The sequence below is a fragment of the Sorex araneus genome, chromosome 8 (assembly GCF_027595985.1).
Source record: "Sorex araneus isolate mSorAra2 chromosome 8, mSorAra2.pri, whole genome shotgun sequence".
NCBI classification, from domain to species: domain Eukaryota; kingdom Metazoa; phylum Chordata; class Mammalia; order Eulipotyphla; family Soricidae; genus Sorex; species Sorex araneus.
This window is the reverse complement of record NC_073309.1, coordinates 42,109,298-42,128,999: the sequence shown is the minus strand read 5'-3', so window position 1 is coordinate 42,128,999 and position 19,702 is coordinate 42,109,298. Positions and strand designations below refer to the sequence as shown.

The 19,702-nt window shown below is 55.5% G+C and overlaps 1 protein-coding gene across 1 annotated transcript; it reads left to right on the top strand.

Annotated features, from left to right (window-relative positions):
* Positions 1-154: 154 nt before the first annotated feature.
* On the top strand, positions 155-19,670 carry MAP4K1 (mitogen-activated protein kinase kinase kinase kinase 1). The gene is made up of 31 exons (XM_055145962.1): positions 155-253; positions 416-473; positions 593-683; positions 1,427-1,491; positions 3,949-4,004; positions 4,092-4,139; positions 4,251-4,293; positions 4,384-4,456; positions 5,048-5,179; positions 5,992-6,054; positions 6,315-6,396; positions 6,868-6,984; positions 7,175-7,253; positions 7,825-7,883; positions 7,964-8,007; positions 8,081-8,128; positions 8,884-8,926; positions 10,808-10,970; positions 11,055-11,134; positions 11,585-11,675; positions 12,367-12,443; positions 12,532-12,592; positions 14,018-14,126; positions 14,217-14,275; positions 14,425-14,528; positions 15,837-16,011; positions 16,285-16,347; positions 16,529-16,618; positions 16,698-16,768; positions 17,343-17,398; positions 19,557-19,670. The coding sequence occupies exons 1-31, from the start codon at positions 155-157 to the stop codon at positions 19,624-19,626; spliced, it is 2,469 nt and encodes an 822-aa protein (XP_055001937.1). The 3' UTR covers positions 19,627-19,670.
* Positions 19,671-19,702: the final 32 nt, after the last annotated feature.

Genomic DNA, 19,702 nt, shown 5'->3' with positions numbered 1-19,702 from the left:
AGCTGGGGCAGGAAACGAGAGTGGGGAGCAGGGAGGCCACAGCCGGTGGAGGCCGGGCGGGTGCAAGGCTTGTGGAGAGGGAGGGAGGGAGGGAGGTGCCAGCACTTGCGCTTTGAGGCCCTGCTGGCCCCTGGGCCCAGGTCTGGACCCAGGGATGGACCTTGTGGGCCCTGACATTTTTAACAGGGACCCCCGCGACCACTATGATCTGCTGCAACGGCTGGGTGGCGGCACCTATGGGGAAGTCTTCAAGGTGAGGAGTTTCTTCCTACAGCCCCTGCAACCCGTGACCCAGGGGGTGAGGGCAGGAGCGGCCGGGAGAGGGGCTCAGCATCTGTCTTTGGCTTGGGTGGGATGCGAATAAGAAATGCAGAAGACCCCAGCCTGCCTGACTGCCAATTCCCCTTTGAAAAAGGCTCGTGACAAGGTGTCGGGGGACCTGGTTGCTCTGAAGATGGTGAAGATGGAGCCTGGTGAGGAGGGGGCCCTCCCGGGAGCTCCGACCCTCCTCTTCCTCTTCTCCCAGGCCCCCGGGCCTCCTTCCCCCTCGCTCTCTCCTTGAAGTGCCTTTTCTCACCCGCCCTACTCGTAGACGATGATGTCTCCACGCTGCAGAAGGAAATCCTCATCTTGAAAACTTGCCGGCATGCCAACATAGTGGCCTACCACGGGAGTTATCTCTGGTGACGAGCTTCCCACCTGCCCTGAACCCCCCGCGCCCACCCAGCCCCTTGTCCGTACCTCCTCACCTCTTTTAGTCCTGCACTCCCATTTTTCTTTTTAACTGGGCACCTCTAACTTGATCCCGTTTTAAGCCCCATGCTTCTGATCAAAGCACTTCCTAAATTAATTCCCCATCCAGAACTCCCATTTCTGACCAAACCACGTTCCTGCAGGAGAGCTATATCTGATACCACATTCTCTTGGCACCTTGCCTTTTGGGGGCCCCAGTTTTAGTCTATCCTGAACCTCTAAATTCCCAGATGCCCAAGTTAATATCCCAGATAGCCTCATAATGACCTCTAGCTCCTAGAGCTATGGTCCCCTGAGCCCCTCTATTTCCTCTCTGCAAGATAGGGGACCTCTGTCCTGTCTCCCATATGAGCATGAGACCCCAGAGGATGTCCTGGGTGAAAAAGTAGACCTGGCCGGGAATCAAGCTGATCTTGAATGTACATGCTCTCTGAGCCTCAACTTCCCTGTCTATAAAAAGGAAGTGGGTCAATCTCACTGAATGAGCAGTGTGTGTGTGTGTGTGTGTGTGTGTGTGTGTGTGTGTGTGTGTGTGCATGTGCACAGGGGTGGGGGGCGGCCACTATGGGCTGACATTGTCCTGGAACTGGAACCAGCGAGTGGCCAGAGCCTGTGCTTTGAACGGATCCGTGGTATCGGAGCAGTGGCTCTGATTCTTTTGGGACTGTTGTAGGCTGCAGAAACTCTGGATCTGCATGGAATTCTGTGGAGCTGGCTCTCTACAGGACATCTACCAAGGTGAGTGAAGGGGCTGTGTGCCCTCCCACCCACATCTTTCCTCTCATCTCTGTGTCTGTCTCCTTCCTCTGGGTTGAGCCCCCTGGATGCTGGGGAGACGGGTGAGTGAGTGGGCCCTGCCTTCAATGGAACCCCTTATACACACCAACTAGCCATTGCTCTGTACGCTTGGTCCCCTCAGTGTCCCCATCTTCCATAAGAAGGGGCTTGTGGGGCTGTAAGGAAGGTTCCTGCATTTAATGTTTCTACATTTCTGGCATGCGTGAATGGGATTCTGATTTGCACTTAGCCTTTGGTGATTTTGAAAGAGAGGCTGTGATGGCTCTGATCTCTCTGAGGGCTCCCCTCCCCCCAGTATCTTTAGCCATGTCCCTGTCCTGATCCTTCCCAAGACCTAGAAGGGCAGAAAAGAACTTTATTAACAGGATCTGAGTGATAGCACAGCGGGAAGGGCGTTTGTCTTGCACGCAGCTGACCTGGGTTCGATCCCTGGCACCCCATATGCCAATCAAGCCCTGACGGGAGTGATGCCTGAGCACCAAGTCAGGAGTAAGCCCTGAGCACTACCAGGTGTGACCCTCCCGCACCTTTCTAGGAAGCTGAGGCCCCAGAAAGGAGGTGCCTTCCTGAGCCGGGCTGGTGAGCTGGAGGCCGAGTCTGTTCTCTCTTCACCGCTCTCTGCCTTACCTCTTCTCAGTCTCTAATCATCCCTCACTCCGCTGGGATCTGTTCCTGTTTCTCTGTGTCTGTCCGTCCATCCCTCTCTCCTTCCCATTTTGCAAAGTCATCTCAGCCCTCCAGTGGGCCTGAAGGGGCAGAACTTGCATTTCCCACTAAGGCAAAGCTCAGGCTCCCTCATCTGGTCTGCTCCCAACCCCGTGAGCCCAGAGACCCCCAGGTTGCTCCCCCACTTAGCTGCTTCCCAAGCCACCAGGTCCCCTCCCTCCTCTCCGCTATTCCAAGTGCTTGCCTTCCCCCCAGAATGGCTGCACCCCATCACCTCCTCCCACTGGCCTCTGGGATTGCCCTTGTCAGAGTTCTCCCCTGCAGCACCAATGCCCGGTGCTCTTTCCTTCATACTGGCATCTCACATAAAGTAGATTTGACTTTCTTTTTTTTACATTCCATCCCCACTCTGGCCTTTCTTCACTGCTGTTGGGATGTCCTGCCCCTGGCTGGGTACTTGCTGGGGCTTGGCACACAGGTTCAAGTGTGTGCAGACTTGGCTGCGCTGCTCCGTGAGCTTTCCTCACCTTTTCGTGGCTGTGTTCACACACGTGCTCTCGGGGGACTGTGCTTGTGGTGCCCGCCAGGGGGCGCTGGGGTGCTCACACATATGCTCACCAGGGATCACAGTTCTTTTCAGTTGTGCATACTTGCAGGGGCCTGGGGGGGGAAACACCCATTTTTGTGGGACTCACACACGCCTGGCGGCAGTACATCTGGAAATCACTTGTGGTGTGGGGCTCAGAGAACACTGAGCTGCCAGTTCCAGGCATGACATATGTGGGACACCAGGGATTTGAACTCAGGACCAAGTGCTTGCAGCATGGGGATGCCCCAAACCTCTGCACTATTCCTCCAGGCCCTTCATTTTATCTTATTCTTTTTCTCAGAGGGTTTCTCCTGGCAGTGTTCAGGGAACCAGGCAGTGCTGGGGATGGAGCCTGGGCCCCTGGTATGCAAAGCATGCACTGAGCCAGGAAACTATCTCTCAGACCCTTTATCACCATCCTTGTCTCTCTCTTTCACTAGAATGTTCTCTCCTGGAGGGCTGAGATTGCTCTCTCTTCCTGCCCCAACCCCTACTTGTCTCACTTTTTCCCTCGGGTATCCAGAGTCCATTGGTTTGTCTTTTATCTATCTATCTATCTATTTATTTATTTATTTAGTCTGTTTATCAACTTTATTTTTTTTGTTTTTTTTTGTTTGTTTATCAACTTTAGATCTTCATGTTGCATAAGTCGGTGGACTCACCCGGTATCTGTCCTGTTCCTGCAGGCTTATTTCTCTTGGCATACCTCCCCCAGGTCCTTCCACTGTTGAGAACAGGGAAATGTCTTCTGAGCAGTGGCCCGTGGCTTCAGGGCACCGTATTGCTTTTCTCTGACCATCTATGGCTGGGTTGTTTCCGTGTCTCTGCTGCTGTCAGTCCTGTAACCCCAAGCTGGCTCTAATTCTGTTAGCACTTTCCAATTCTTTCGCTCACTACCCTGGGCAACTGTCTCTGTCATCGACAGCTCTGTCCCCAGTTGCCCTGCCCACACGTGGCAGCTATCTGTAGAACAAGCCTGCCTCCCCTGCCTTCCTGTCCTCGAATTCCCCTGCATGTCTCCTTACAACAAGTTTCACTCTGCCCCCCACCCACCATGGCCCCCGTTTAGTGGTGTGGCTGGGGACCAGGGCTCCACAGAGGGCCTCGGTTTCCACCCAACACTGCTGGGCTGACCTTTGCAGTGACCGGCGCCCTCTCTGAGCTCCAGATTGGCTACGTCTGCCGGGAGGTGCTCCAGGTGAGGGACCGGGGGAAAGGGAGGGGGTACTGCACAGGCCCTGCTGCAGCCTGCAGTCACTGAGCCCCACGTCCACCTCCTCCCCAGGGACTGGCCTATCTGCACTCTCAGAAGAAGATCCACCGGGACATCAAGGTGCCGGGGGTGGGACGGGCCAGGGGTATTTGAAGCTTGGGGGTGTGGGATTGAGTTAAATGGAGAGGGGCCCGCAAGAACTCTTCCGACTGCCTCTAACCCCCTCCTCAGGGAGCCAACATCCTCATCAACAACGCCGGGGAGGTCAGACTGGGTGAGTGTGGGGGGAGCATGGGTTGGGTGGGGGTGAGAGAGGACAGGCTGGGGACACCCAGGTCACTCTGTCATCTCTTTTCACCTCCAGCTGACTTTGGCATCTCAGCCCAGATTGGGGCAACCCTGGCTCGACGCCTGTCATTCATTGGGACCCCCTACTGGTGAGGGGTGCTGGCAGGCAGTGGGGGTGGAGGGCCACTCCCCCCCCCCCCGCCCCGACCTGCTGCTCCGAACCTCCCCTGTCACTGTTGCTCTCTGGGTCCCCCCCACCATTTGCTGGGCACTTGGATTCCTTTCCCGCTCGATTTCTCTGCTGCTTCCTAGCTCTGTGGCTCTTTCTGTTTCTTCCCGTCTGTAGTTCTTTCTGTTCCTCTCTCTCTCTCTCTCTCTTTCTCTCTCTCTCCACTCATTACTTAGGCCAGCAGTATTGGGGGGATACTTAGCCCAGCCACGCAGACCCGAGCGAGAGTTAGGTACTTGTGCCAGGTGATGGGGTGCCAACTCACGTGGGGGCAGGTGACACCCTGTGGGGCTTGTGGGGAGGGTCACGCAGTGTCCAGGATCTTACGCCTACGGGACATGCACCCCAGCTCTGTGTGGCGGCTGCCCCACCCCTCTCTCCATCTCTCTCCACCTCGCCACCCAAGGCTCTCTCGGGTCTGTCTGTCCATGCTCTTCTCTGTCCCGTCTCCACTCTGCCCCTCCCCCTCTCCCATCCCCCCTCCCGGCTCTCTGAGCGTCGCTGCCTCCAGGATGGCTCCAGAAGTTGCAGCGGTGGCCCTGAAGGGCGGCTACAACGAGCTGTGTGACATCTGGTCCCTGGGCATCACTGCCATCGAGCTGGCGGAGCTGCAGCCCCCCCTCTTTGATGTGCACCCTCTCAGGTAGGAGGAGGAGGCCGTCATCTGCTCCCTGAGATGACCCCCCCCACCCCATCAGGACCTCCCAATAGGAGATGCGCCATCCTCTGAGACAGTCTGAGATGCCAAAGCTGACCTCAACCTAAAAAGTCCTTTCGTCAGCCCTCCAGCACAGGAGCCCCCAGGGGAGGAAGCCCCATCCTTTGAGGCAGCTCCTCCCAAGCAGTGCTCCGGCCCCTGATTTGATGTGAGGGTCTGAGGAGGCGCTGCTCAGGCCCCGGCTGCTGGGGGCTCCCCAGCTACTCGGCCGTGCCCAGGGACCTCCAGGCTACACCCAGCAATGCTTAGGGGGAACTTCAGGGCTAGATATAGCCACGCTAGGGAGCCCCAGGGCTGCATGTGGCAATGCTGAAGGGGGACCCCCAAGGCTGTACCTGGCAATGCAAAGGAGGCCTCCAGCCTGTACCCAGAAATGCTGGTAGGGAGTCTCCAGGGCTGCACCCAGCAATGCCAGGGGGCCTCAAGGTTATACCTAGAAATGCTGAATGTGGGGTTTAAAGGCTGCACCAGGCAATGCTGGGGAGGGGTCCAGGGCTAGACCTGGCCATGTTGTGGGGGGTGGCATGTTGGGCACAGTGGCAGGTGCCATCTCCCTGCCCAGGGGTCCCTATCTGACCTCCCTCTGCAGTGCTGGGGTGTGTGAGGAAGCCCTCCCATGCCCATTCTGCCCTCGCTCTGCTCTCTGCTGACTTCCATGCAAGTGGGGGACCCCCTCAAACCAGCAGGTCTGACCCGCACTAGGAGGCTGAACTCGACTGTCTCTTCTTTCCTTCTAGAGTTCTCTTCCTCATGACCAAAAGTGGCTACCAGCCTCCCCGACTAAAGGACAAAGGCAAATGGTAAGGGGTCACGGAGGCAGGGCCAGCCTGCGGGTGCCCCATTCCACAAGGTGGCTTCTTTGTGCAAAGAGGCTTCTTGGGCTAGACCCCTGAAGGTGCTCAGGGGCTAATTCCTGGCTCTGTGCTCAGGAGTGACCCCTGGCATTGCTCAGGGGGGCTTCATGCAGTGTGGGGTGGGTGGGGGTTTGTCCCTGGGCTGGAGAGATGAACCCCAGTTCTCTCTCCCCCCGCCCCTACACAACACGTTTCCTTCCCCCCAGGTCAGCTGCTTTCCACAATTTTGTCAAAGTCTCTCTCACCAAGAACCCCAAGAAGCGGCCTGGTGCCACTAAGATGCTCAGTGTAAACTACCCTCTGCCCCCACCCCACCATACTCTACTCCCCCTCCCCCCGCCAGACACTTGCCCCAAGAATCCTGCCCTAGGGCTGCCCACATAGCTCCATAGAATGTGGATCATTGCATTCCACAGGACCCTCATGGTCCTTTGAAGTTCCTAACCCCTCCGTTTGCCCGGCTCCCACCAATACTCTCCAAATTGTTGCCCCCCAATCCCTAATTTTATTCCCCTGGGAGTTCTTAAGCCTCACAGATCCCTAGGACCCTAAGACCTATTCCAGAGTATATGCCGGAACCCCTGGAATTCTCCAAGCCTTCTCCCCAGGCCCCTCCCTTCTTCCTATCTCCTCCCAGTGCAGGTCCAGGTCCCCTCCCTTCCTCAGTGACCAGCACCCTCCTGCCCCCGCCAGCCCTGTCTCTCAGCCCGGCCCCCCTTCTGCTCACACCCACCCCTCCCCCCCTCCCCCCTTCTCCAGCACCAGCTGGTATCCCAGCCGGGCCTTAACCGAGGCCTGATCCTAGACCTGCTGGACAAACTGCGGAACCCCGGGAAGGGAGCCCCCCCAGGCGAGGTGGACGATGAGGAGCCCGAGGTGAGGTGGAGGCTGACAGCTATAGCCCTCCCCTGTGCAGCCCCCACCCACTGGGTGCCCTCCTGCTGCTTCTTAGAAGGAAACTGGGGAGGGAGGCAGGGGGTTGGCACGGGTTGGGGTCCTGGAGTTGCAGGAGAGCCCGGGCCTCGAGTGGAAGGGGGTGGGCCTGATACCCCTCTGCTCTGCCCAGCCTCCCCCCGCCATCCCCCGACGGATCAGGTCCACCCACCGGTTCAGCTCGCTGGGGGTCCCAGACACCGACTGCTCTCGTGAGTAGAGGATTCCTAAGCCTGGGCACCCCTAAAACAGAGCTTGGTGACCCCTTATACCTTCCCTGTGACCCCTGGCGACTCCTGTTGTTGTCTGGTCTACACAGTGACCCGGAGACCCCGCTTCTCTGGCTGCCTGAAACTGCCCAGCAGCACCCAGACTCCCAAAGGGGCCTCGGGAATCTCCCCAGAACCCTGAAACCCTGGTGGATTCCCCTCACAAGCCTAGAACTATTTTGAGCCCCATCTCTCAATTCCATAGCCCTTCGCCCACATAAGACCCTCAAGATCCCACCCCTCAAGGGGCAGTTCCAATCAACACCTGGCCCCCATTCCTCAATCTGACCCTTTTTTTTTTTTTTTTTTGCTTTTTGGGTCACACCTGGTGATGCACAGGGGTTACTCCTGGCTCTGCACTCAGGAATTACTCCTGGCGGTGCTCTGGGGACCATATGGGATGGTGGGAATCGAACCCGGGTCGGCCGTGTGCAAGGCAGACACCCTACCCGCTGTGCTATCGCTCCAGCCCCCTCAATCTGACCCTTTCTCTCCCCACCTCGACCCCCGACAGAGCGGCATATGGAATTCCAGAAGCCCAGAAGAGTGGTGTCCAGGCCCCCCAAGGACAGCGTGAGCCCAGCCCCATCCCTCCCGCCCCGCATCCCCAGGCTTCCCTCCCCCACCCGGGCTAAGTCCATGCTTCCTCACAGGACCGCCTGCAGCCCCCAGGACACCTCAGAAGCTGCAGCCCCAGGTCAGGACCCCACAGGGTGGGAGGGGGAAGGAGTCATGAGAGAGACTCGGGGCTCAAGCCTGTCACTCGGCAGGAGGCAGCTGTCAGAGTCAGAGGATGACGACTATGACGACGTGGACATGTGAGCCAGGCTGACCCCGTCCCAGCCCCGCCTTCCTTGGTTCCGCCCCTCCCTTCCTTGGCCCCGCCCCACCCATCCCTTGGCCCCGCCCCGCCCCGCCCCCACTGGCCCCTTCCTTCCCCACCCCACTCAACCCCTGCCACCACTCATGCCCACTCCCCAGAGGACCTCACTGCAAGCTCTCCCTTCCTTTACCCCCAATACATAATCCCAACCTTATCTATAACCCAGGCCTCTCCTTTCCTCCCCGCAACCCTTGCTCCCAGCCCTCAACCCTCCACTTTCCCTCTCCTCACACCCCCTGCCCCCACACCCTTCCTAATCCAGCCCCCTGCTTTCACATCCAGCTGCTGCTCCCACCCCACCCCACCCTCATCCTCAGCGGCAGGCCCTCCCCATCTCCTAGGACCCCTAGGGAATTCCCCCCCCCCCCATCAGACGCTCTGCCCCAACCCTGATCTCAACCCCATGGTCGGTGCAGATCCCTTCTGGCCCAGTGGCATCCTCAGAGCCCTCCTGTCTCTCTCTGACAGGGCTGACAATACCCCCCCCCCACACACACACACCCAGATCCATAGTAGCTAGGATCTGCAGTGCCAGGAGGCTCTGAAGGTTCCCGCTGATGTCTGGAGAGTCAGTGATAGTCCCCCCCTTACTGTTCTGACCTCAGATCTGCAGCCCTGAATCACCCCACTTTGCTCCCGTTCCATCCCCCTGCCTCCCACCTGCTAACCCACCCCATCATGTTCTTGCAGCCCCACCCCTGCAGAGGACCTACCTCCTCCACTGCCCCCTAAGGTAAGGCCTGGAGCCAGGGATGGAGAGCTGGGGCTCAGTGTCTGAGTCCGGGATTCCAGCAAGGGGTCTGGGGAGAACCAGGCAGTGTGGGTATGTGGTATTTGGTGTCCCTAAATCTGCAGGGGAAATTAGCATATTTAGCTCTGAGGGGGTGGGAAATATTTTTGTTTTGCTTTTTTTTTTTTTTTTACTTTTTGGGTCACACCCAGCAATGCACAGGGGTTATTCCTGGCTCTGCACTCAGGAATCACCCCTGGCGGTGCTCAGGGGACCATATGGGATGCTGGGAATCGAACCCGGGTCAGCCGCGTGCAAGGCAAATGCCCTACCCGCTGTGCTATCGCTCCAGCCCATTTTGCTTTTTTGAGCCACACCTGGAAGTGCTCAGGACTTATGCCTGGCTCTGCACTAGGGATCACTCCTGGTAGAGCTCAACCATGTGTGGTGCCGAGATGGAACCCGGGTAGGCTGCAGGCAAGGCAAGAGACCTACCCACGGTAATATCTCCTTGGACCTCTCTTCCCCAGTTTTTATTTTTGTTTTGAGACCACCCCGGGCTGTACTCAGAACTTACTCCTGGATCTTCACTCTGGCATCATTCCTAACAGGCTCAGGGGACTAGATGTGGTACAGGGGATCAAACCCAGGTCAGCCCCATGCAAGGCAAAAAACCTATCTGCTGTACTATCTCCCCGGACCTCCCCTTCTCCAATTTTTATTTTATTTTATTTTGGTTTGGGACCATACCCGGCTGTGCTCAGGACTTACTCCTGGCTCTGCATTCAGGGATCATCCCTGGCAGGCTCAGGGGACCAGATGTGGTACAGGGGATTGAACCCAGGTTGGACATAGGCAAGGCCTTACCCACTGTACCATCTCTCCAGCCCCGCACCCCCTCCCCAAGATTTTGGTGTTTGTGTTTGGGCCACATTTGGTACTTCTCAGGGGTCACTCCTGTCTCTTTACTCAGGAACTACTTCTGGCGGTGCTTGGGGGACCATATGGGACGCCGAGGATCAAAGTTGGGTTGGCCATGTGCAAGGCAAATGCTCTACCCACTGTACTAATACTCTGCTCCCATCCCCGTTTTGTAATAAAATATTTAGCCTGGAAATGAGGGATATAGCTCAAAGGGTAGAGTGTATGCCTACAGAGACCCTGAGTTTGATCCCTGTCACAATGTGCCTCCTGCCCCCACCGCCCCACCCACGACTTCCCCAGAGCACTACCAAGAGTAACCCTTATAAAAAAAAATTAACCTGGTGGGGCTGGAGCAATGGCACAGCGAATAGGGTGTTTACCTTGCACATGGCCGACCCAGGTTCGATTCCCAACATCCCACATGGTCCCCAGAGCACTGCCAGGAGTAATTCTTGAGTGCAGAGCCAGAAGTTAGCCCCTGTGCATTGCTGGGTGTGACCAAAAAAAGAAAAAAATAAATAAAAATTTAGCCTGGGAGCCAGAGCAATAGTACAGTACGTAGGGTGTTTGCTTTGCATACCGCTGACCCACATTTGATCCCTTGCACCCCGTATGGTCCTTCCCCACTCCTCCACCCCTGAGCCTGTCAGGAGTCGATCCTGAGTGCAGAGCCGGGAGTATCCACTGACCACTCCTGGGGTGGCCCAAAACTAAAAGCAAGAACTATTTAGCCTGATGGCCGGAGATCAGTAGCTGGTCCCAGGAAACCCTGGATGAAATGCTACAACATTAACCCTTTAGTTGCTGCAAAGTGGGATTCAGGAAGGAAAGGCAGAGTGGAGGGGGGACTTAGTGGCTAGGGTCCGAGCCATGGTAAGAGGCCTGGGCTGGCATTAAAGGCAGGGGCCTTTCTCTGATCATCTGACATATTTCCCCATGCTCCCTTCTATGTCTCCAAAGCCCAAGTTACGGTCTCCCTCAGATGACAGTCCTGGGAGCACTGGGGATGATGGGCTACTGAACCCAGGGGTGCTGGTCCGGTGCTCCAGTGGGCCTCCCCCTCGCATGCCCCATCGTGGGCCTCCCCCAGCCACCCGAAGCCCCCACCTCACTGCCCATTCAGGTAATGGCGGGTTGGGGTGGGGAGGGGACCGTGGAGGGGGCAGCGGGGGCAGCAGTGGGACTAATTTCCTGTCCATCATCTCAGAACCCTCACTCTGGAACCCGCCTTCCCGGGAGCCTGACCAGCCCCCGCTCTTGCCCCCTAAGGACAAGATGAAAAGAAAGGTGAGGGCCAGCGAGACTGGGAGACCCACCTCTGGATGGAGCTGGGGTAGACTGGTGGGGAAACGGATCAATCATGGTGGGGGCATTTATTCAGAACGTCTTCTGGCCAGACACTCCTCTTGTGGCTTCTTGTTTGTTTTTATGGTTTGGGGCCATTCCGAGTGGTACCAGGGCCTAGTCTGGGCTCAGAGCCTTGGAGGTGGCTCTCAAGCAGGGCTAGAATCCTGGGTCCCCCACTTCCAAAGCCAGCAGAGCCGTCTCTCCTGCCCACACCCCCCTGACTTCATCGATCTGCACAGAAGAGTGCTCATTCTCCCTGAGAGTGCTCTCATGCCACTTCACAGATAGGAAAACTGAGGCAAGAGGGGTGGGGTAGTCTGCCAACGTTGGAAATCTTGTGTGCCCTGGCCTCTGGCGCCCGTGCTTTAACCAGCTCGTCTGCTCCTTCAGGCCCAGGACTGTGCACTTCTGGTCAAACTGTTCAGCGGCTGTCCCCTCCGGATCCACAGCACGGCTGCCTGGACACACCCCTCCACCAACGGTGGGCATTCCGGGGTGGGGGCAGTGGGTCACAGGATTAATGCATGGTAGCCAGACAGCCAGACGAGGAGACAAGGCGGGGTCAAGTAAGGTGAGGCCACTCGGGGCCAGGGTTTAGGGTTCCACTTGAGGTTCAGGGATCAAAGGTGGCTGGAATGAAAATGAGCCTGAGAATGAGACCCAGAAAGAAAGAAAGAAAAATAAAGAGGCTGGAACCCTGAAAATACCCACAAAAATACCCAAGTTTTGGAGTGTAAAAGAAGAGTCGAATCCCATTAGCCTCACCTGGACGGTAATGAGATAGGAAGGATTTTAGGGATGAGAATGTAGTAGGGAGTAGGGACAATGTTAGGCCAGCAAAGATGTGGGGACAAGAACCGCCTGAGAGCTCGGGGCGGCACTGGGCATTCATGCTTGGGATTGATCTTTGTTCTGGGGTGTGAGTTGCAGAATCAAGGGTGAGATGGGGTTAGATGGGGTTAGCATTTGGGGGCCCAAACTGGGCAGGGAGACAGGCAGGTCTGCGAGTCAGGGCCCAAGTGCAGAGTTGGAGAAGCAGAGGCTGGGAGTATTGCTGGAGGCGGGTAGGGGGGATGAGTTAGAAAATGCAGCATCAGAGCTGGAGACAGAGGAAACTCAGGGAGGGCCTCCAGGAGGAGGTAGGACCCAGAATCTTCATGTCTTTCCCCCAGACCAGCACCTGCTCCTGGGGGCAGAAGAAGGCATTTTCATCCTAAACCGGAATGATCAGGAGGCCACTCTGGATATGGTAAGGGACAGTGGTGAGAGGGGTTTGGGGGTGAGGGTTGGAGTTTGGGTGCTGGGCCTGACAGGCACCTTCTGTCCCCTCTCTGCAGCTCTTCCCTAGCCGGACCACCTGGGTGTACTCGATCAGCAATGTCCTCATGTCCCTCTCAGGTCTGGCTCTGGGTTGGGGGAGGTGAGATGGGGGTCACAGGTCCACTGTGGGCCTGGGGCCCCCCTGTTTCTCTCTCTGTAGAAAGGAACTTCCCCTAGATATAGTTCCTACCTCTCGGGTTAGTTGTTTCTTTTGTAATGGCTTCTGGGGTTCACACCTGATGGTGCTCAGAATTTAATCCTGGCTCTGAGCTTGGGGACCTGGTGGAGCTCAGGGGACCATATGATATGCTGGGGATTGAGCCCTGGTCAGGAGCATTCAAGGCAAATGCCCTATTCGCTACACTATCTATCCATCCCTCAAGTCATTTTTGAAGTAATTTCCAGAACAAATATTAGTCTTTACCTTCCCTGGATGTTCACAGGGCAATTAAAACTTACTTACTGGACACTTTTACTAAAACAGAGTGAGCAAGCTGCAAATTGTTTTGTTTGGGGTTTGGTGGGGGGTAGTTTTGGGGACACACTGGCAGTGTTTGGAGAGGTCCTCGGGTGGGTTGCTCCTGGTGGTACTCAAGAGATGACATAGTAGCAGAAACCAAGCCTGGGGCTGCTGCAGGCAAAGGCTGAGCTCAGCCCTTCAAGCCCTCTCCCTGGCTCCAGTGATGTCATTGTTTTATAAACCTTTCATGTAAAAGAATTTCTAATTGATTAGAAAAAGCCAAGCCAAATAGTCATCTAGCCTCTGCATAGTAAATAGCTAAAGTGTTTCCTTTTAAACTTGTTTTATTTTTGGCCACACCCAGCAGTGCTCAGGGCTTACTCCTGCTAGGGCTTTGGGGAATCCTATGGAGTGCCAGGGGGACTGAACCTAGGTCAACTGCATACAAGGCAAGCGCCCTACCTTCTGTACCTGTCTGTAGCACTGTAGCTTGCCAGGCTCTGCTGTGCAGGCGGGATACTCTTAGTAGCTTGCCAGGCTCTCCGAGAGGAACAGAGGAATCAAACCCGGGTCGGCCACATGCAAGGCAAACACCCTACCCGCTGTGCTATCGCTCCTGTACCTCTCTAGCTCCCTGAAATTTAAGTTTCAATTTTTGTTTTATTTTTGAGGAGGCCACACCTGGCAGTGCTCAGAGCTTACTCTAGGCTTTGTGTTCAGGAATCACTCATGGTGGGCCTGGGGGACAATATCGGGTGCTGGAGCTCTAACCAGATTGGCCAGATGCAAAACAAGTGCCCTACCAGTGGGACTATCTCTTTGGCCCAAAAGTTTTAACCATCATTGTTCACCAGAACTAAACATAGTGTCTAGAGTGAACATTAAAATGAGTTGAATGGAAGATAAGTGAAAAGTGCTTTGAGACTTAAAGATCTGGTGGATTTGGGGCAAAGGGATGGGACCAAATAATGGAATGAGGGGAACGGTGGGCACCTGTAGGGTCCTATAACTGCCTGCTTCCCCCACATACACATACACTGCAGGAAAGACTCCCCACCTGTATTCTCATAGCATCCTGGGCCTGCTGGAAAGGAAAGAGACCAGAGCAGGAAGCCCCATCGCTCACATTAGCCCTCACCGGCTCCTGGCAAGGTACCAGATCTCAGGGGTATCATGGGACCCTCTAATCCTCTTCCTGCCTCCCACACAAACACACACTCTCATGCCTACCTTTTTCTGCAGAAAGAACATGGTCTCTTCCAAAATGCAGGACACCAAAGGCTGCCGTGCCTGCTGTGTGGGTGAGAGAGAACTCCAGGAGTGTGTGGGAGGAGGGGGAGCTGCATCCTTAACTACATAAGAGGGCTGCAGGATTCAGGCAGAATGAAAGGGGTCGGGGAAGGAGAGAGAGGGGTCACACCAACATATCCTTACCCATTCTCACACACAGCAGAAGGCGCGAGCTCCGGGGGTCCGTTCCTGTGCGGGGCATTGGAGACGTCGGTGGTGCTGTTTCAGTGGTACCAGCCCATGAACAAATTCCTGGTGGCCCGGGTAGGTACCCTGTAGAGACTGAGAATTCTGGGGATTCGCTGGGCAGGACCTTCCTCACTTCCGCCTGAGACTCCGCCCCCTACCACAAGACCACGCCCACTCAGGGTGCTCAGGGCTTACTCGCGGCTCTAGGCTCAGGAATCACTCCTGGTGGGACTTGGAGGACCATGTGGGATGTTGGGGATTGCACCTGGGCCCACCGTGTGCAAGGCAAGCGCCCTCCCCGCTATACTATCTCTCTGGTCGCCTCATTCAGTTCTTTTGAGCCTCTGTGCACTATAAGGGAGGTTCACAAGACACAGATGGGTACCACTCGGAGAGGCCCAATGGTGAGGATTACAGAAGCCTGTGACCACAAGTGGACTAATGTCCAAAGGAACTCGCAGCCGCAGCCAGAGCCGTAGTATAGCGGGTAGGGTGCTTGCCTTGCACGTGGCCCATCCTGGTTCAATCACCGGTGTCCCATGTGGTCTCCGAGTACCGCCAGGAGTTAAGTTCTGAATACAGAGACAGGAGAAAGTCCTGAGCATAGCTGGGTGCAGCCTTAAAAAAAAAAAAAAAAAAAAAAAAAAAAAGAACTCAGGACCCTGAGGACAGTCACAGATGCATTTATAAAGGTAAAAATCACAAATCACATTCTAGTCAGACAATAGATACAGCGGAGCTGTGATCAGCAGAGCAAGTGATCTGTGATCAGCAAAAGCAAAATAAGTTAGTTCATGGTTAAGCTGCCTTTGTCTTGGAGAGCAATGGGCTTGCAGTTATGGGGGACAATCACAATTGGGCGGTAGTGATGCTGGAAGCGGGAAAAGTTTGTCTATGGGCTGAGTTTAATGAGCTATACCTGACCCTCAGAGTAATGGAGAGGAGTGCCCTTCCTGCTGACAGGCCAGTCAGGAGCCCTTAGCTCATAAGGAGACAAGGCTGCCTTTGCAGCCAGCACTCGGCGGGGAACCCACCGCCTTCCTCTTACCAAGACGACACGTAGGATAGAAGCCCCCCCCCCCCAGTAGAAGGCACGTCCACTCGAGATCACACGCTCCAATACCTAAGCCATCTGAGGTATCAGCACCTGAAATTTCTAGATAGCACCTATGACAGTAAGAGTCCCCGAAGTACTTGGGAAGTCTCAGGACCGGTGTCCTGCAATGCCCCGCCCTGCCCCGCCCCTATGACACGCCCCCGAGCCAGGCCCCGTCCCGGACACGCCCCTCACAGCCCCGCCCCTCTGACACGACCCTCCAGGCCCCGCCCCTCAGACACGCCCCTGCCTCCTCTGAGCGCGCCTTTCCCCCGGCCCACCCGCAGCAGGTGCTGTTCCCGCTCCCCACGCCTCTACCCGTGTTCGCGCTGCTAACGCGACCCGGCTCCGACTTGCCCGCCGTGTGCATCGGCGTGAGCCCCGGGCGGCCGGCGAAGTCAGTGCTCTTCCACACAGTGCGCTTCGGGGAGCTCTCCTGTTGGCTGGGCGAGACCAGCACAGGTGCGTGGGGGGGCGAGGCTCGAGGGGCCGGGCGGGGTGGCTGGGCGGGGCTTAGCCTGAAACCTAACTGGTAAAGGGGTTCAGGTGGGGAGAGGGGAAGGCCCAGGCAGAAAAGGCCGGTTCTATGATTACTGTTCTTGATGGCTCAGCAGGGGCCCGCCTAGGTAGTGAGGGGCAGGAACTTAGCCTGCTTGCTTGGGAACCGAGAGGGTGGCTAGCCCAGGAATGTGGAAGGAGGCGAAATTAACCCTTGAACCCCATCTTCTCAAACAGAGCATAAGGCACCAGTACAGGTGACCCAGGTTGAGGAAGACAAGGTGATGGTGTTGATGGACGGTAAGGCCCACACACCCCCACTGTTTCTGGATGCCAACCCCTGGTCTCAGAAACTACCAGCCCCTCCCGACCTCACCCCACTCTGTCCCACTCTGCTTCTCATCCTGGATATACTGTCCATTTTCTCCACCGTCTTCAAAGCTACGCATTGCTCTCAGACCCCTCTCTCTGGACCTTCTAGGATCTCTGAAACTGGTGACCCCAGAGGGGGCCCCAGCCCCGGGCCTTCGAGCTCCAGAGATCCCCATGACCGAAGCAGTGGAGGCTGTGGGTAGGTGCAGGGCTGGGAGCACCCTGGGCCTGAGTGCAAGGCAAGCGCCTTCACAGGGTGACACACATTTTCCTTCCAGCTATGGTGGGGGGCCGGCTCCAGGCCTTCTGGAAACACGGAGTACAGGTGTGGGCACTGGGCTCTGACAAGGTAAGCTGCTACCAGCCTGAGGCCACACCCAGCCCTCCTGCCTCAGGATTGAATCAGGGGTGAAGCCTGGAGGGCAAGAGGCCGCCCCCAGTCTGTCAGATAAGTCACCCCTGCATGGGGTCTCTGGGACCCAGAGTTCCCCCAGATCACTGTGCATCTTGGCTTCTGTCCAGAATCAGTGTCACAGCTACAAAGAGAGGGTCTCTAGGGAGATCTATAGGGGTTGAGCAACCATGGATCAGACCACCTAGATTGGAATCTAGCAAATGATTTTCCCCTTTTTATGCCCTACTTTTATCATCCGGAGAGTGGCCCATGCACTCAGCTGGCAGGGCACTCTGGGCCACCTGCCCGGACATGCCTGTACTGTAGTCAGTTTTTGCAGTCACCTGTAAGCTACTGCAATTTCAGGAACTAATAATCCCCAAAAGGGTAGGCCACAGTGGGTGAGGGCTTTCACAAAAATGACACTTTCAAGACCTAAGGCTAGAAGTTTAGACACCTATGTCTGCTCCCCGGAAGAGTGGGAGGAGTCTTGTCTATACTGATGCCTGTTCCTCCACCCACCCCCCAGCTGCTACAGGAGCTGAGAGACCCCACCCTCACCTTCCGTCTGCTTGGCTCCCCCAGGTATGATCTGGGGGAAGGAGACAGAGGACTTGGGGGGAGGGGGTTTCTGATGTGGAGGGAGCATCTTGAGGGGTGCTCAGCCACTGCATCTCTGGCCTGAACACACAGCTGGTCTTCCTCTTCCAACTCTGCCCCGGGAGGCTCGGCAGCAGCCAGAGACAGACTTCTTTCCTTTCTTACACCTGGTGGTGCTCAGGGCACACTTTTGGCTCTGCACTCCCGGGATCACTCTTGGTGGGGCTTGAGGGACCATATGTGGTGCTGGGAATCAAACCAGGATCAGCCATGTGCAAGGCAAGCCTATCCACTGTGCTATCTCTTCAGCCCTACTGGTAACATTATTTTTTTTAATCACACCTGGTGATATTCAGCGGTAACTGATGGCTTTGCACTCAGCTATTACTCCTGGAAGAGCTTAGGGATCATATGGGATGCTGGGGATCAAACCTGGATCAGCCAAGTTCAAGCAAGTGTCCTACCTGCTATATTAACTCTCCAGCACCCCTACCCTGCCCCTGCCCAGTGGTAACTTTTTAAAAACCACATTTGCTGGGCTGGAGAGTACAGGGGTGAAACCACATGCTTTTCATCCCATTGACCCTAGTTTGGATCCCGGGGAACACACATAGTCCCCCAAGTACCTCCAGGGGTCATACCTGAGCACAGAGTCAAGAATAGTCCACGAGCACCTTTGGTTAGGTCCTAAGGCTGTGACCGCTTCACCTCCCACCCCAGAAAAAGATGAATGATTAACCCCTGGGTACAGTGGAAGCAGATTTTTCTAGATTTTAAACCACATTTACAGGGCTGGAAAGATAGCACAGGGGTTAAAACCCTTGCCTTGTTTGTGGCCAACGGGGGTTCAATCCTCAGCACCCCATATGGTTCCTTGAGCCCCACCAGGAGTGATCCATGAGCTCAGAGTCAGAAGTAAGCTCTAAGTAATGCCAGGTGTGTCCCCAAAAGTAAAACGAGTTGAAACAAAAAGAGTTTAAGAGATCCAAGCTTGTTTGATTTTGGGAATTTCCACTGTAGTCTATAGATCCACTTACTATTTGTCCTTAATCTGAGGTACAAATACTCTTCAGTTTAGCGGGTGACAGCCTCTTCTAGTGACCTCCATTCCTTTTTAAAAAGCCAGAGGTGGGTGGGGCTGGAGTGATAGCACAGTGGGTAGGGCGTTTGCCTTGCAAGCGGCAGACCTGAGTTCTAATCCCCGGCATCCCATATGGTCCCCCAACCACCGCCAGGAGTAATTCCTGAGCAATGCTGGGTGTAACCCAAAAATTAAATAAAATGAATAAAATAAAATAAAAGGCCAGAGAGGTTTATTTATTTATTTTTTGATTTGGGGGCTACACCCAGTGGAGCTTAGGACTTACTTCTGGCTTTGTGCTCACTCCTGGCAGGGCTTGGGTGATCACTGCAGAGCTGGGGATGAAACCAGGGTTGGTCACATGCATGGCAAACACCCTACCTGCTGTACTATCTCTCCAACCCTCAGAGAGGCCTTTGGAAATCCACCTGTGTCACTGGCTCCCTATTTATCACTCCTGTGATCTAAAGATATCCAGACAAAGGCTGAAAGACCACGACATCTGCGCTACTGGCAGGTTCTTTAATGCTTTTGCTTAGGTTGTTCTGTGCCCAATACACTCTTCCATCTCAATACACGCTTCTCTGGCCACTCACCAAGCTTCCTCCTGAGTTCTCTTCAAATTTTGTCATCCTATATTTGGGGTGGGGTTGGGGATACCATGGCTGACCTCCTGGGCTAAGTTTCCTGCTTAGGTGACCCTTGCTGCTTTGCACTCCTATAATTCACTGATTCCTATGAGCTCCCCAAGGTCAGAAGCCACTCTGATCCTCACTCTTCTGCCCTGGCCAAATGCCAGTTGAGCCTATGGGTGAATGATTTGAACATATGAGGTTTTTTTCCTTTTATTTTTGTTTGGGGCCACACTCAGCAATGCTCAGGGGTTACGCCTGGCTCTGCACTCAGGCTACCACTCCTGGCGGTGCTCAGGGAACTGACCATAGGCGACGCTGGTATCAAACATGGGTCAGCTGTGTGCAAGGCAAGCACCCTACCTGCTATACTATCTCTCCAGCTCCTGAACAGATGAGCTTCTCAACTGCTTCTCTCTTTCTTCCCTAGGCCTGTGGTGGTGGAGACTCGACCAGTAGGTGATCCTACTGCCCCCAGCAACCTCTACATCCAGGAATAAGTCCCTGGGTACCAGGGTTCTAGGAGCCAGAACTTGCACCTCCCTCCACAATAGACTTACACTAGAGGCCATGATC

What these genes read in the sequence shown, in the direction of transcription:
- MAP4K1 (XM_055145962.1), top strand. Translation starts at nt 155, where the DNA reads ATGGACCTTGTGGGCCCTGACATTTTTAACAGGGACCCCCGCGACCAC. An exon ending in TTTGATGTGCACCCTCTCAG is followed by an intron (nt 5,180 to 5,991) that starts GTAGGAGGAGGA and finishes CTTTCCTTCTAG; the next exon opens with AGTTCTCTTCCTCATGACCA. An exon ending in AGGAGGCCACTCTGGATATG is followed by an intron (nt 12,444 to 12,531) that starts GTAAGGGACAGT and finishes CCCTCTCTGCAG; the next exon opens with CTCTTCCCTAGCCGGACCAC.